The 12,554-nt window shown below is 43.7% G+C and overlaps 1 protein-coding gene across 2 annotated transcripts in view; it reads left to right on the top strand.

Moving 5' to 3' along the window:
• Nucleotides 1-12,554, top strand: part of FAN1 (FANCD2 and FANCI associated nuclease 1) — a 42,737-nt gene that overhangs the window by 7,724 nt on the left and 22,459 nt on the right. For both annotated transcript variants that reach the window (XM_029065656.2, XM_029065657.2), the window contains exons 3-6: nt 4,302-4,442; nt 5,610-5,811; nt 7,202-7,435; nt 10,876-11,007. In XM_029065656.2, coding sequence (XP_028921489.1) covers nt 4,302-4,442; nt 5,610-5,811; nt 7,202-7,435; nt 10,876-11,007 — 709 coding nt within the window. The remainder of the gene's footprint in view (nt 1-4,301; nt 4,443-5,609; nt 5,812-7,201; nt 7,436-10,875; nt 11,008-12,554) is intronic.

The raw sequence follows: 12,554 nt of genomic DNA, 5'->3' as shown, positions 1-12,554 counted from the left end.
GAACCTTGAGGAGCCCTCACAATTAGGGGGTGGGAGGCAGAGGAAGAGCCTACGGAAGGGCCTGAGAATGAGCCGCCAGGGAGGTAGGAGGAGAACCGCGAGAGGACAGTGTCAGTGAGAGAAAGTGGATAGACAAGTCCTTGGGTGGAGTTTTCACTCCCTTCACTGCTCCACGCTTCGTCTTGGTGTACAAACTTACTTAAAGCTCACCCTACTTAAAGCTCACCTCCTCCAAGATGCCTTCCCCGACTGAGCTCCCCTTTCCCCTCTGCTCCCTCCACCCCCCCCTTCACCTCTCCGCAGCTAAACCCTCTTCTCCTCCCTTTCCCTCTGCTCCTCCCCTCTCCCGTCCCCTCCCCTCAGCACTGTACTCGTCCGCTCAACTGCATATATCTTCATTACCCTATTTATTTTGTTAATGAGATGTACGTCACCCTGATTCTATTTATTTGCTATTGTTTCAATGACACGTTCTTCCCCTCGATTCTATTTATTGTCATCTTTCTTGTCTGTCCGTCTCTCCCGATTAGGCTGTCAGCCCGTCAAAGGGCAGGGACTGTCTCTGTTACCGATTTGTCCATTCCAAGCGCTTAGTACAGTGCTCTGCACATAGTAAGCGCTCAATAAATACTATTGAATGAATGAATACAAACTAAGAAGCAGTGTTGCCTAGTGGATAGAGCAAGGACCTGGGTTCTACACCTTTTAGGACACGGACTGTGTCCAACCTGATTATCTTGTATCTACCCCAGCGCTTAGTACAGTGCCTGGCACATAGTAATCGCTTAACAAATAGCATAAACCCCCCCCCCACAAAACTGTGGCAGCATTAGCAGCGTGGCTCAGTGGAAAGAGCTCGGGTATAGGAGTTTAGGAGTCGGAGGTCATGGGTTCTAATCCCAGCTCCGCCACCTGTTAGCTGTGTGACTTTGGGCAAGTCAATAATAATAATAATGTTGGTATTTGTTAAGCACTTACTGTGTGCAGAGCCCTGCTCTAAGTGCTGGGGTAGATAAAGGGTAATCAGGTTGTCCTGGATCACCTCCTCCGTCCGCCTCCTACGCTGCTATGCTCGAGCTGCTGAGCGCTGCTGGCGAAAGTCCAAGCACCGAGCCGACCTCACACACTTCAAATTTATCCTTTCCTGCCTTGACTCTGCCCTCTCCTCGGCCAGGCAAAGCTTCTTCTCCTCCCTCATCGACACCCATGCCCGTCACCCCCGCCGATTGTTCCGGACCTTTAACTCTCTCCTTAGGCCCCCTGTTCCTCCCCCTCCCCCATCTCTCACCCCTAATGATCTGGCCACCTATTTCCTCACGAAAATCAACACGATCAGGTCTGAGCTCCCCAAAGTCACCCCTCCGCCTCTCCCCTCCCCCCCACCGACCCCCTCCCCTACTTTCCCATCCTTCCCTGCAGTATCCTCAGAGGAGATCTCCTCCCTCCTCGCGAGTGCCACCCCCTCCACCTGCGCCTCGGACCCCGTTCCCTCTCACCTTCTTAAAACCATCGCCCCTGCCCTCCTCCCTTCCTTAACTTCTATTTTTAACCACTCAATCTCCAAGGGCTCCTTCCCCTCTGCCTTCAAACACGCCCACATCTCCCCCATCCTAAAAAAACGCGCTCTCGACCCCACTTCCCCCTCCAGTTATCGTCCTATCTCCCTACTACCCTTCCTTTCCAAAATCTTAGAACGAGTCGTCTACAATCGATGCCTAGAATTCCTTAACTCCCATTCTCTCCTAGACCCCCTCCGATCTGGCTTCCGTCCCCTCCACTCTACTGAGACTGCTCTCTCTAAGGTCACCCGTGACCTCCTTCTTGCCAAATCCAATGGCTCCTACTCCATTCTGATCCTCCTTGACCTCTCTGCTGCCTTTGACACTGTCGACCATCCCCTCCTCCTCCGTACCTTATCTCACCTTGGCTTCACGGACTCTGTCCTCTCCTGGTTCTCCTCTCACCTCTCTGGCCGATCATTCTCGGTCTCCTTCGCCGGAGCCTCCTCCCCCTCCCATCCTTTAACTGTTGGAGTTCCTCAAGGGTCAGTTCTTGGCCCTCTTCTGTTCTCCATTTACACTCACTCCCTCGGTGAACTCATCCGCTCTCACGGCTTCGACTACCATCTCTACGCAGATGACACGCAGATCTACATCTCCGCCCCTGTCCTCTCCCCCTCCCTTCGGGCTCACATCTCCTCCTGCCTCCGGGACGTCTCCACCTGGATGTCGGCCCGCCACCTAAAACTCAACATGAGCGAGACTGAGCTCCTCATCTTCCCTCCCAAGCCCGGTCCGCTCCCAGACTTCTCCGTCACCGTGGATGGCACGACCATCCTTCCCGTCCCGCAGGCCCGCAATCTCGGTGTCATCCTTGACTCGTCCCTCTCGTTCACCCCACACATCCTATCCGTTACCGAGACCTGCCGGTTTCACCTCTACAATATCGCCAAGATCCGCCCTTTCCTCTCCACCCAGACGGCTACCTTACTGTTACGGGCTCTCGTTATATCCCGGCTAGACTACCGTGTCGGCCTTCTCTCTGACCTCCCTTCCTCCTCTCTCGCCCCGCTCCGGTCTATTCTTCACTCCGCTGCCCGGCTCATCTTCCTGCAGAAACGATCTGGGCATGTCACTCCCCTTCTTAAACAACTCCAGTGGTTGCCTATCGACCTCCGCTCCAAACAAAAACTCCTCACTCTAGGCTTCGAGGCTCTCCATCACCTCGCCCCTTCCTACCTCTCCTCCCTTCTCTCTTTCTACCGCCCACCCCGCACGCTCCGCTCCTCTGCCGCCCACCTCCTCGCCGTCCCTCGGTCTCGCCCGTCCCGCCGTCGACCACTGGGTCACGTCCTCCCGCGGTCCCGGAACGCCCTCCCTCCTCACCTCCGCCAAACTGATTCTCTTTCCCTCTTCAAAACCTTACTTAAAAATCACCTCCTCCAAGAGGCCTTCCCAGACTGAGCTCCTCTTCCCCCTCTACTCCCTCTGCCATCCCCCTTTACCTCTCCGCAGCTAAAGCCTCATTTTCCCCTTTTCCCTCTGCTCCTCCACCTCTCCCTTCCCATCCCCACAGCACCGTACTCGTCCGCTCAACTGTATATATTTTCATTACCCTATTTATTTTGTTAATGAATTGTACATCGCCTTGATTCTATTTAGTCGCCATTGTTTTTACGAGATGTTCTTCCCCTTGACGCTGTTTAGTGCCATTGTTCTTGTCTGTCCGTCTCCCCCGATTAGACCGTAAGCCCGTCAAACGGCAGGGACTGTCTCTATCTGTTGCCGACTTGTTCATCCCAAGCGCTTAGTACAGTGCTCTGCACATAGTAAGCGCTCAATAAATACTATTGAATGAATGAAAGGTTGTCCCACGTGAGGCTCATAGTTAATCCCCATTTTACAGGTGAGGTAACGGAGGCACAGAGAAGTCAAGTGACTTGCCCACAGTCACACAGCTGGCAAGTTGCAGAGCTGGGATTCGAACCCATGACCTCTGACTCCCAAGCTCAGGCTCTTTCCACTGAGCCACACTGCTTGTTACCTCATCTGTAAAATGGGGATTAAGACTGTGAGCCTCACGTGGGACAACCTGGTTACCCTGTATCTACCCCAGAGCTTAGAACAGTGCTTGACACATAGTAAGCATTGAACAATACCAACATTATTATTATTACCAGCCTTGAACCATTCTGGTTGCTATTTAGGTAGCGTACAACTACAACTAAGTTTCATTCTGCTTTATGGGCAGTGCTCTCTGAGCTTTCAGAAGGTAAAATAAATTTTTGGAGATAAAATGCTTGAGAAATGGTCTTGGTCAATGGGAAATTTGAATGCATTTTCAAGTTGCTCAGAAAATCCTACTGATTTATCGGTGAACTTTCATTTATTTACTGAAATAAAGAAATACTGGCTAATCCAGGTGAAAGCGTATTTGGAAAGAAGAGATTTATTTAAAAAATTTTAGATTTTATTTTGGAAAGTAAAGTAATTGCCAGTAAAGGGGAAAAAAAAACCTACCTGCCTCCCCTTTGGGATCGAATGTGATTGGGGAAGGCCTGAATAGTTAAATAATTATTAGATTCTTACCGGAGTCAAAGAGGGTCCTTCAGTTTGCCTGTGTGTAAAGTATATTTTTCAGATCTTTCAATGACTTAGAAAACAACTTGGCTCTTTTAGAAAGAGATGTTAATTTTGAATCAGTGTTGCATTTCTGAGCTTCAATCTATTTTATGCATAAAGTGATTTTTGGAAGAAAGTTAATATTGGTTTGCTAATGCTATTGAAATACATCTACCACAGGAAATGGCCAGAGATTATACGTAAGACTTTTCCAACGTAAGCTAAATTGGATCAAAACGAGCAAGATAGAATATGAAGAAATCGGTCCAGATTTATCGCCAGTAATCGAAGAATTGAAGCAAGCAGGTTTTCTGCAGTTAGGTATGAGAGAAAAAACTGTGAAATGTACAGCCTTTGGTTAAGGGTAACTAGTAATTATGTGAATTTGAGGAAAAGCTAGCTTTACTAATTCATGAAACTAATTATAAAAATGCAATTAAAGATAGGTGACAATCTTGCAAGTCAGCATTTTGGGGGAAGAATAGCTGGATTTCAAAAATTATAATTGTATGTTAAAGAAAAAGGGTAGTTTTGTCACCTATAAAACTGTGCTATGCCCTTTTCTGGAATATGGTTTGAGTGCGGGACTGAAGTGTGTGATGGTCAGGGTGAAAGTGGGAGTTAGTCACCAAGGAGAACATCAAGGAAAGGACAAGGTAGCTTCCTTTGAAACATGAGCAGGGGGGCTCCAACATCAATGATGGGAAACTTTTCCCACAGAGTGGGTCACAGGCTTGTGTGTGAATTCAGTTCCATGAGGAACTGAGCAATCGGTTCTGCCGTAATCCATATTTCTGCCGTGATGCATATTTTCACTAGACGGGATCTAGACCTTTGTTAGCAGATTGAGTGTCCACCTGTTTGGGTTCTGTCCACCATGTGTGGTAAGAAAGAAATGGCTTGTGGACTTTTCAAGTCCTGCAGGTGGACTTTTAAGTAGTTGAGCTTCGCTGTATGAATTTTTCAAGCAAGTGGGTTTTGCAGAAATCCAGACCCTGCATTATAGGAGCATTTGGTGTGGTTTCAAGTGGGGTTAGACGAAATTCATGGTTGAGCAATCTGTAATCAGTTACACTGTGAGGGAAAATCAGAAATGTCGGATGGTTTAGAATGGGCATGGAGGAGGATGACTCTCAAATGGTTCCTTCAGGCATCTAGCTGCCATTTTTGGAGGCAGAATCCTGGGCTAGATGGACCATTGGTCTCATCAGTAATTTATTTTTTGTTACTCTAAGTATTGTTTCAAAAATAACTATTCTTTTGCCTGATTTTTTTTGTCATTTTATACAATTAGCTATAAAAGCAAGATGGAAAGTCTTTTTGTTTCATTGTTTTTGGTATAGAATAACAGTCGTCTGTTTTCATGTTGGTTTTGGAAAGTTTTAAATTGTCAGGGCAGAATTTCATTTTATGTCAGACTTGACTCGCGTAACTAAAAACTGCACTCTGAACAAAATTGTAATTTTATACACATTTTTGTTTCTTTAGAATCCGAATTGCAAGAACTCTCCGAAGTGCTTGATCTACTTTCTGCTCCTGAGCTAAAAACCTTAGCGAAGACCTTTCACTTGGCAAACCCCAATGGTCAGAAACAGCAACTGTTAGATGCCTTTCTTAAATTAGCCAAACAGCGCTCTGTCTTCAGCTTCGGCAAGAATCAACCTTCCATTGAGGCAGTGATTTTAAAAAGGTGAAGTTCAGTGGTATAGTAACTATACCACTTTTTAAGAAGCCAACTTTTTAAGAAGCTAAATTAAGCTTAATAGATTGTGCTCATATGGAAGTGAGATATTTAGTACGGTGGTCTGCACACAGTAAGCGCCCAATAAATGTGATTAATTGAAATGGTACTCGTTTTGAATTGAAAAGCCTAATTGACAGGCAGGTACACCATTCGAGCCCCAAGTTGCAAAGTGACATACTACAGGCCTGTGGGTTCTGGCTGGTTAACCAGCTAATGCAGAGGTGGTATTTTTAAAGCATTCTTGCATGGCTTAGTGGAAATAGTCACTTAACTTCTCTGAACCTCAGGTTCCCCATCTATAAAATGAGGATTAAATCCTACCCCCTACTACCTAGACTGTGAGCCCCACGTGGGACGGGGACTGTGTCCAATCCGATAACCTTGAAAGCTGCCCCAACACTTGGACAACAGTGTAAGCCTTTAACAAATATAGCTACTATTATTAATATTCATTCATTCAATCATATTTATTGAGCGCTTACTGTGTGCAAAGCAATGTACTAAGCACTTGGGAGAAAATAGACTCATTCCCTGCCCTGAAGTGCATTGTCTTTCATTGAGAATTGTACTTGAAATATTAGGAAAACGAATGGAGCCTCGTCTTCAACATAGTGTCCCTCTTTCTTTTTTTTCTTGCACTATTTAAAAATATGAAGTTTGAACCAGAAGAAAATGAGTAGTCTTTTGGTAGTTTTCCATTAGGATTTTTGTACAAAATAATTAACTTTAAGCCTACATAGTTGCAATATTTCCTTTGTTGAAATGCACTGTTATGATACCCTGATTTATAAAACCTCTGTCTACATTATATCTGTAAAAGCCTTGACTCTAAAATATTTTAAAATGCTGAGGTGAAAGTCAAACCAGTGTTGGTTTAGGATGGCGAAGACAGGTGAGAAGACTCATTTCCCCAATTCAGAGGTAACTTTTCTTTGCAAATATGAAGATCTCATGATCCTGAGGGAAAATATGATTGACTATTATAAATTTAAATTGTCATTTTATACTGCTGTAGCATACTCTATATTAGGAGCATAAAAATGTTTTAGAGCTGGAACATAAAAAAGATTTAGTTGCTAATATGATTTTTCTAAAAGTTAAACCCACAGGAGAGCACCTGCTGGAGAATCTGTTAAATTATTTTTGCTTTAGTTTACTGTTTTCCAACATCTTTATTAATCAGGTCTAAGGTGGTCCAGTCATGGGTTTTCCCAGAGAAGACAATGTCCCACTTAACAGATTTTTCATCCTCATTTTCCCCAAATCTCACTTCGTCTTCTCCATTTAAGAGTCTAAAAAGCGGTATAATGTAAATAATGATTTTCTTGATTTGTAGGGCGAAGGATTTGGCTGGACAGTCAGTCAGGGTTTGTAAAGGGCCTAGATCCTTGTTTTCCCGGATCTTGCTCCTCTTTTCATTGACCGATTCGGTGGAAAATGAAGAAGCCGCTTGTGGTGGGCAAGGCCAACTTTCTACCGTGCTTATGGTAAACTTGGGTCGCGTGGCATTCCCCAGGTACACTGTAAACAGGAAATTACAAATCTTTCAGGACAGAAATGATCTCATCAGGTAAGAGGCATTTTCAGTTTGGGTTATTAACCAATATTTATTTTGGGGTCACTGAAAATTCAGATTTCAGAGTCGAGGGACTTTTCTCATTTTCTCTTTTATTTGCACTACTAATAAACACCTTAGAAACCTATTGAGGACATAGGGAAGTGTCATTCATTTCCAGGATACACAAATCAGAGGAGATTATTAAATTGTTGCATAAAAATGCCTAGTAATAGTTGTGGTATTTGCTAAGCACTTACTAAGTGTCAGGCACTATACTAAGCGCTGAGGTGGGTACAAGCAAATCAGGTTGGACACAGTCCATGTCCCGCCTGGGGCTCACAGTCTTAATACTAAAGTGATTACTGAGTTTAGATGTTCTATTTGAAATTGATTATATTTGCTTTAAAGATGGGGAGGGGAGCCTAATATGGTGGATTTGAGACGGGAGGGAATTTCATTCAGAAAAGGGATCAATCAGTGGTATTATTGAGTGATTACTGTGTGCAGAGCGCTGTACTTAGTGCCGGAGAGAATACGATACAAGAGTTGGTACACACATCCCCGTCCACCCCAAGCTTACAGTCTAGAGGGCAGACAGATATTAATATGACATTAATATAAAGAAGAAAGGGATGATTGAGCGTATGGCCCGTTATCGGGCAGGGCCTGTCTCTATCTGTTGCCGAACTGTACATTCCAAGCGCTTAGTACAGTGCTCTGCAGATGGTAAGCACTCAATAAATACTACTGAATGAATGAATAGTTAGGAATCTGTTTGGTGGAGAAAGAAATGGTTAGCTATTGGTAGTATTTGAGGAGAGTAGTAATCTGTTCCGAGTGACATAAAAAGATGATCTGAATGGGAGAGGCTAGAGGTAAAATGACAGTGATACTGATGCAGCACTTCATCTGAGAAGTGATAAGTGCAGCGTGGCTCCGTGGAAAGAGCCCGGGCTTGGGAGTCAGAGGTCATGGGTTCGAATCCCGGATCTGCCACTTGTCAGCTGTGTGACTATGGGCAAGTCACTTAACTTCTCTGTGCCTCTGTTACCTCATCTGTAAAATGGGGATTAACTGTGAGCCTCACGTGGGACAACCTGATTACCCTGACTCCAGCGCTTAGAACAGTGCTGTGCACATAGTAAGCGCTTAACAAATACCAACATTATTATAAGTGGGAAACTGCATGACTTAGTGGTAAGAGCACGGGCCTGGCAGTCAGAGCACCTGGGTTCTGATCTCAGTTCTGCCAAATGCTTGCTGTGTGACCTTGGGTAAGTCATTTCTCTGGGTCTCCGTTTCCCCAACGGTAAAATGGGGATTAAAACCCAGCCTCCCTCCTACTCAGACCTGGAGTTCCATGTGGGACAGGGACTGTGTCCGACCTAATTAACTTGTACCTACCCCAGGGCTTAGAACAGTGTTTGACCCAGAGTGAGTCCTTAACTGATACCATTAAAAAAACCCAACTCAGATCAAGGTGGAAGGGAAAATCCTAATCTGGGAAATATCGTTGAGGATAAAACAGCCGCTTTAGAGACAGACTGAATGAGGGAGGTGAGAAATGGAGAAGTCAGGATACAGAAATTATGATTTTCTGCATCCAGAGAAATGGAGGTATTTCAGACTGTAATGGGAGGTGGAAAGATGTGCCATATTTAAGGTGCTTGGCACGTTATCCAAATGGAGAGGACCTGGAGACAGGAGGAAATGTGAAATTATAAAGCAGATGAGACACCGGAGCTGATTAGACAGATTTGGGAGACGTCTGTGTGACTGTTTGAGGCCATGTGAGTTGACGAGCTCCAAGATAGAATGCATGTAGAGCAAGGAGAGTTTGCAGAGAAGCAGTATGACCTAGAGGATAGAGCCCGGGTCTGGAAGTCAGAGGTACTTGGGTTCGAATTCCAGCCCCGCCACTTGCCTGCTAGGTGATCTTGGACAAGTTACTTTGCTTCTCAGTGCCTCATTACCTCAACTGTAAAATGGGGATTAAGACTGTGAGCCCCACGTGGGAACTGGACTGTATCCAACCTTGTATCTATCCCAGCGCTCAGTAAAGTGCCTGGCACACAGTAAGTACTTAACAATACCATTAAAAGAAATTAGCATCCCAGTCAAGTTTTCTGCCGGCTACAAACTCAAGATTTCTGCTTCTAAGTCATCACTAAAAGTACTGAATAAAACTAGTCCCAGATTCTGACGGTTCCTCAAGGTTAGCACCTCTCCTCAAATCAATAATACCCTCAGGTCTCAAGTATTTTATACAAAGCTTGTGAAAATCCCTGACTTGTTAGCATTCTAGCAGTAGCTTTAATGGTAGCATTGTAAAAATTTTTTTTTTATTGATTTCAACTGTGTACTGCATTTTATGTTCTTTCAACGGGTTTTTGAACCCGTTGTGGCTATAACTGGGATATACACCATGTTAAAATTAGGGCATTGGGAACTTTCAAGTGGCAGACTCCATTGATTTTTGTAGTTCTGAGGTTGGTAGAACAAACATTGATTCTAATAAAAGATTGTGATAATCATAGTAATTATCTGGAAAAAAAGTCACTTGACTAGTAAATGTGTACCTTTTTAACGACAGAAGCCTTTAACCTTGGGTTTTATTGGGCATTAACTTATGCAGTTATTTATCATTACCTGAATATTTTGGTTAGTAGCAGGGAGCTATGAAACAAAATCCGGTAAAGCGAAAAGGACACGAAAAATAAAAACCCCAACACAAATTTAATGATAATTACATAATAACGGTACTTGTTAAGCGCTTACTATGTGCCAAACATTGTTCTATGCAGTGGGGTAGATACAGTTTAATCAGGTTGGACACAGTCCCTGTCCCACATGGGGCTCACACTCTCATCCTCATTTTACAGATGAAGTAACTGAGGCATAGAGAAGTTAAGTGACTTGCCCAAGGTCACATAGGAGACATAGGGTGGTGCCGGGATTAGAACCCAGATCCTTCTGACTCCCAGGCCCGTGCTCTATCCACTTAAGCCATGCTACTTCTCAGTGTGGCTGATTTTGTGAGAAAGTTATCAAAGTCAGATTTTTGATTAATCCAAGTTCTAATACCGCTGATTATGACGAAGGATGGTGACTGCTTGACGATGACGACCTCAGCAAACTGCTTCAGGGTACATTTAAATCTGTGAGGTTTCATCCTTCTAGTAAGTAAATTATTCCACAAGGGGCAAATCTGACCGATTAACCTGTATCTACCTCAGTGCTTAGAACAGTGGTCAACATAACAGGCGTTTAACAGATGTCATAATAACAACAGATCCACCTCAAAAGGGAGCGGTATGATCATATCTTAGGCCACATAGAAAATATTGCCGTTGGAAAGAGAATAGATAAGAAGCAGGGCATAACTATGAACTTCTGTTTTTGGTTATAAGATTTATATTTAAACATGATGCTTTTTTATTATTTTGGAATAGATACGCATCAGCTGTTCATACATTGAACGATGTGGCCACCGCAATGACTAATGGAAATTGGAAGGAGGCTAATGAGCTGTACAAATGTGCAAAAGAGGTCTGGAACAACTTGAAAAATCACTCTTCACTGAGGTAACCCACAGATACGTATTCAAATGTACAAACAAATAATATGTTCACATCATTTAATCATAGGGTTTTTTGCATAAGATCATGTAGCAAAAATCATGTAGAGCCCAGACCTGAGAGTCAGAAGGGCCAGGTTTCTAATCCCGGTTCTGTCATTTGGGCAAGTCACTTAACTTATCTTTGCCTAAGTTCCCTTATCTGCAAAGTGGGGATTAAGACTCTGAGCCCCGTGTGGGTCATGGACTGTTGCCAACCGGATCAATTTGTAGCTCCCGCAGCACTCAGTACAGTGCTTGGCACATGATAAGTGCTTAACAAATGCCATTACAAGAATGAGCTAATCAGGACAAGTGCATTTACTTGGAATGCCAGGAAGAGAAGCCACGAGGCCTAGTGGATCGAGCACCGGCCTGGGAATCAGAAGGACCTGCGTTCTAATCCACCTCCGCCACTTCTCTGCTGTGTGACCTTGGTCAAATCACTTCACTTCTCTGGGCCTCGGTTACCTCATCAGTAAAATGAGGATTAACATCGTGAGCCCCGTTTGGGACAGAGACTGTGTCCAACCTGATTAACTTGTATCTAACCCCGTGCTTAGAACAGTGCTTAGCACATTGTAAGCACCTAACAAGTACCGTAATTATTATTATTTTATTATTTTTAAACCTCTGTTGGGGTTTTATTTTTCATGTCCTTTTTGCTTTACTAGATTTCGTTTCATAGCTCCCTGCCACATTTCCTCTCCACTCAAGACTTGCTTGTATCCTCCCCAGCACTTAGTAGGCACCTAACAAATACTCCAATTATTATTAAATTCTTTGTTTCATTTTCCCAACTTCAAAATGATGAATTGAGAAGAAGCTTAGAACAACTGATTTGGTAAAGAAAATACACAGAGATTCAGGTTTTCAGTTGCCAAAAATACAAGTTAATCTGTTTTTCATTCATGGTCATTTGGTCTTTTGGCGTCTTTGCACACTGGTCAGCTGAATTTAAAAATGCAGAAGAAACAAGGCAGTAGCACAAAGGTTATGGGAGAACACAGTGAGGTTATTCATCTAATGGAAATTCTAGTGGGAGGTGTACTGGAGCCAGCATTAAAATACTGAGCACAACCCAAAAGTGAACAATGACCTTAATTTTGAGCCGTTCCAGATACCTTGTTTTCTGACATTTGGGAGCATCTTCAAGTTTTTAAAAATTTGCGAAGTCTCTTTCCTTTATCGTTAACGCCTGTTCTCGGAATAGTAAATCAAAATATTCACCACAATGTCCTTATTAAGGAGGAACGTTTAGAAAGTACATTCCTTAAAGGATTTTAGTTCAGTAATACAAAATATTGGATAATAAATTACAACTTGGGGTTATGAACTTTCATTGCATTTTAATCCCTGACAAATAAAGCGGCGGCCTGATAATGTGAAAATGAAGTATTCTGTCAAGATCCTTAATCTGGTTAAGATGGCTGTGTCTTTGGCTTGACTGTTCACATAGTCTCTTTCTTTAAATTTACCTAATGATAAAATGAAGAAGGTAAATGATAGCCACCT

Source organism: Ornithorhynchus anatinus, chromosome 5 (assembly GCF_004115215.2).
Source record: "Ornithorhynchus anatinus isolate Pmale09 chromosome 5, mOrnAna1.pri.v4, whole genome shotgun sequence".
In the NCBI taxonomy this organism is placed as follows: Eukaryota; Metazoa; Chordata; class Mammalia; order Monotremata; family Ornithorhynchidae; genus Ornithorhynchus; species Ornithorhynchus anatinus.
Note: the sequence above shows the minus strand (reverse complement) of the source record. Positions and strands in the feature narration are given on the sequence as shown.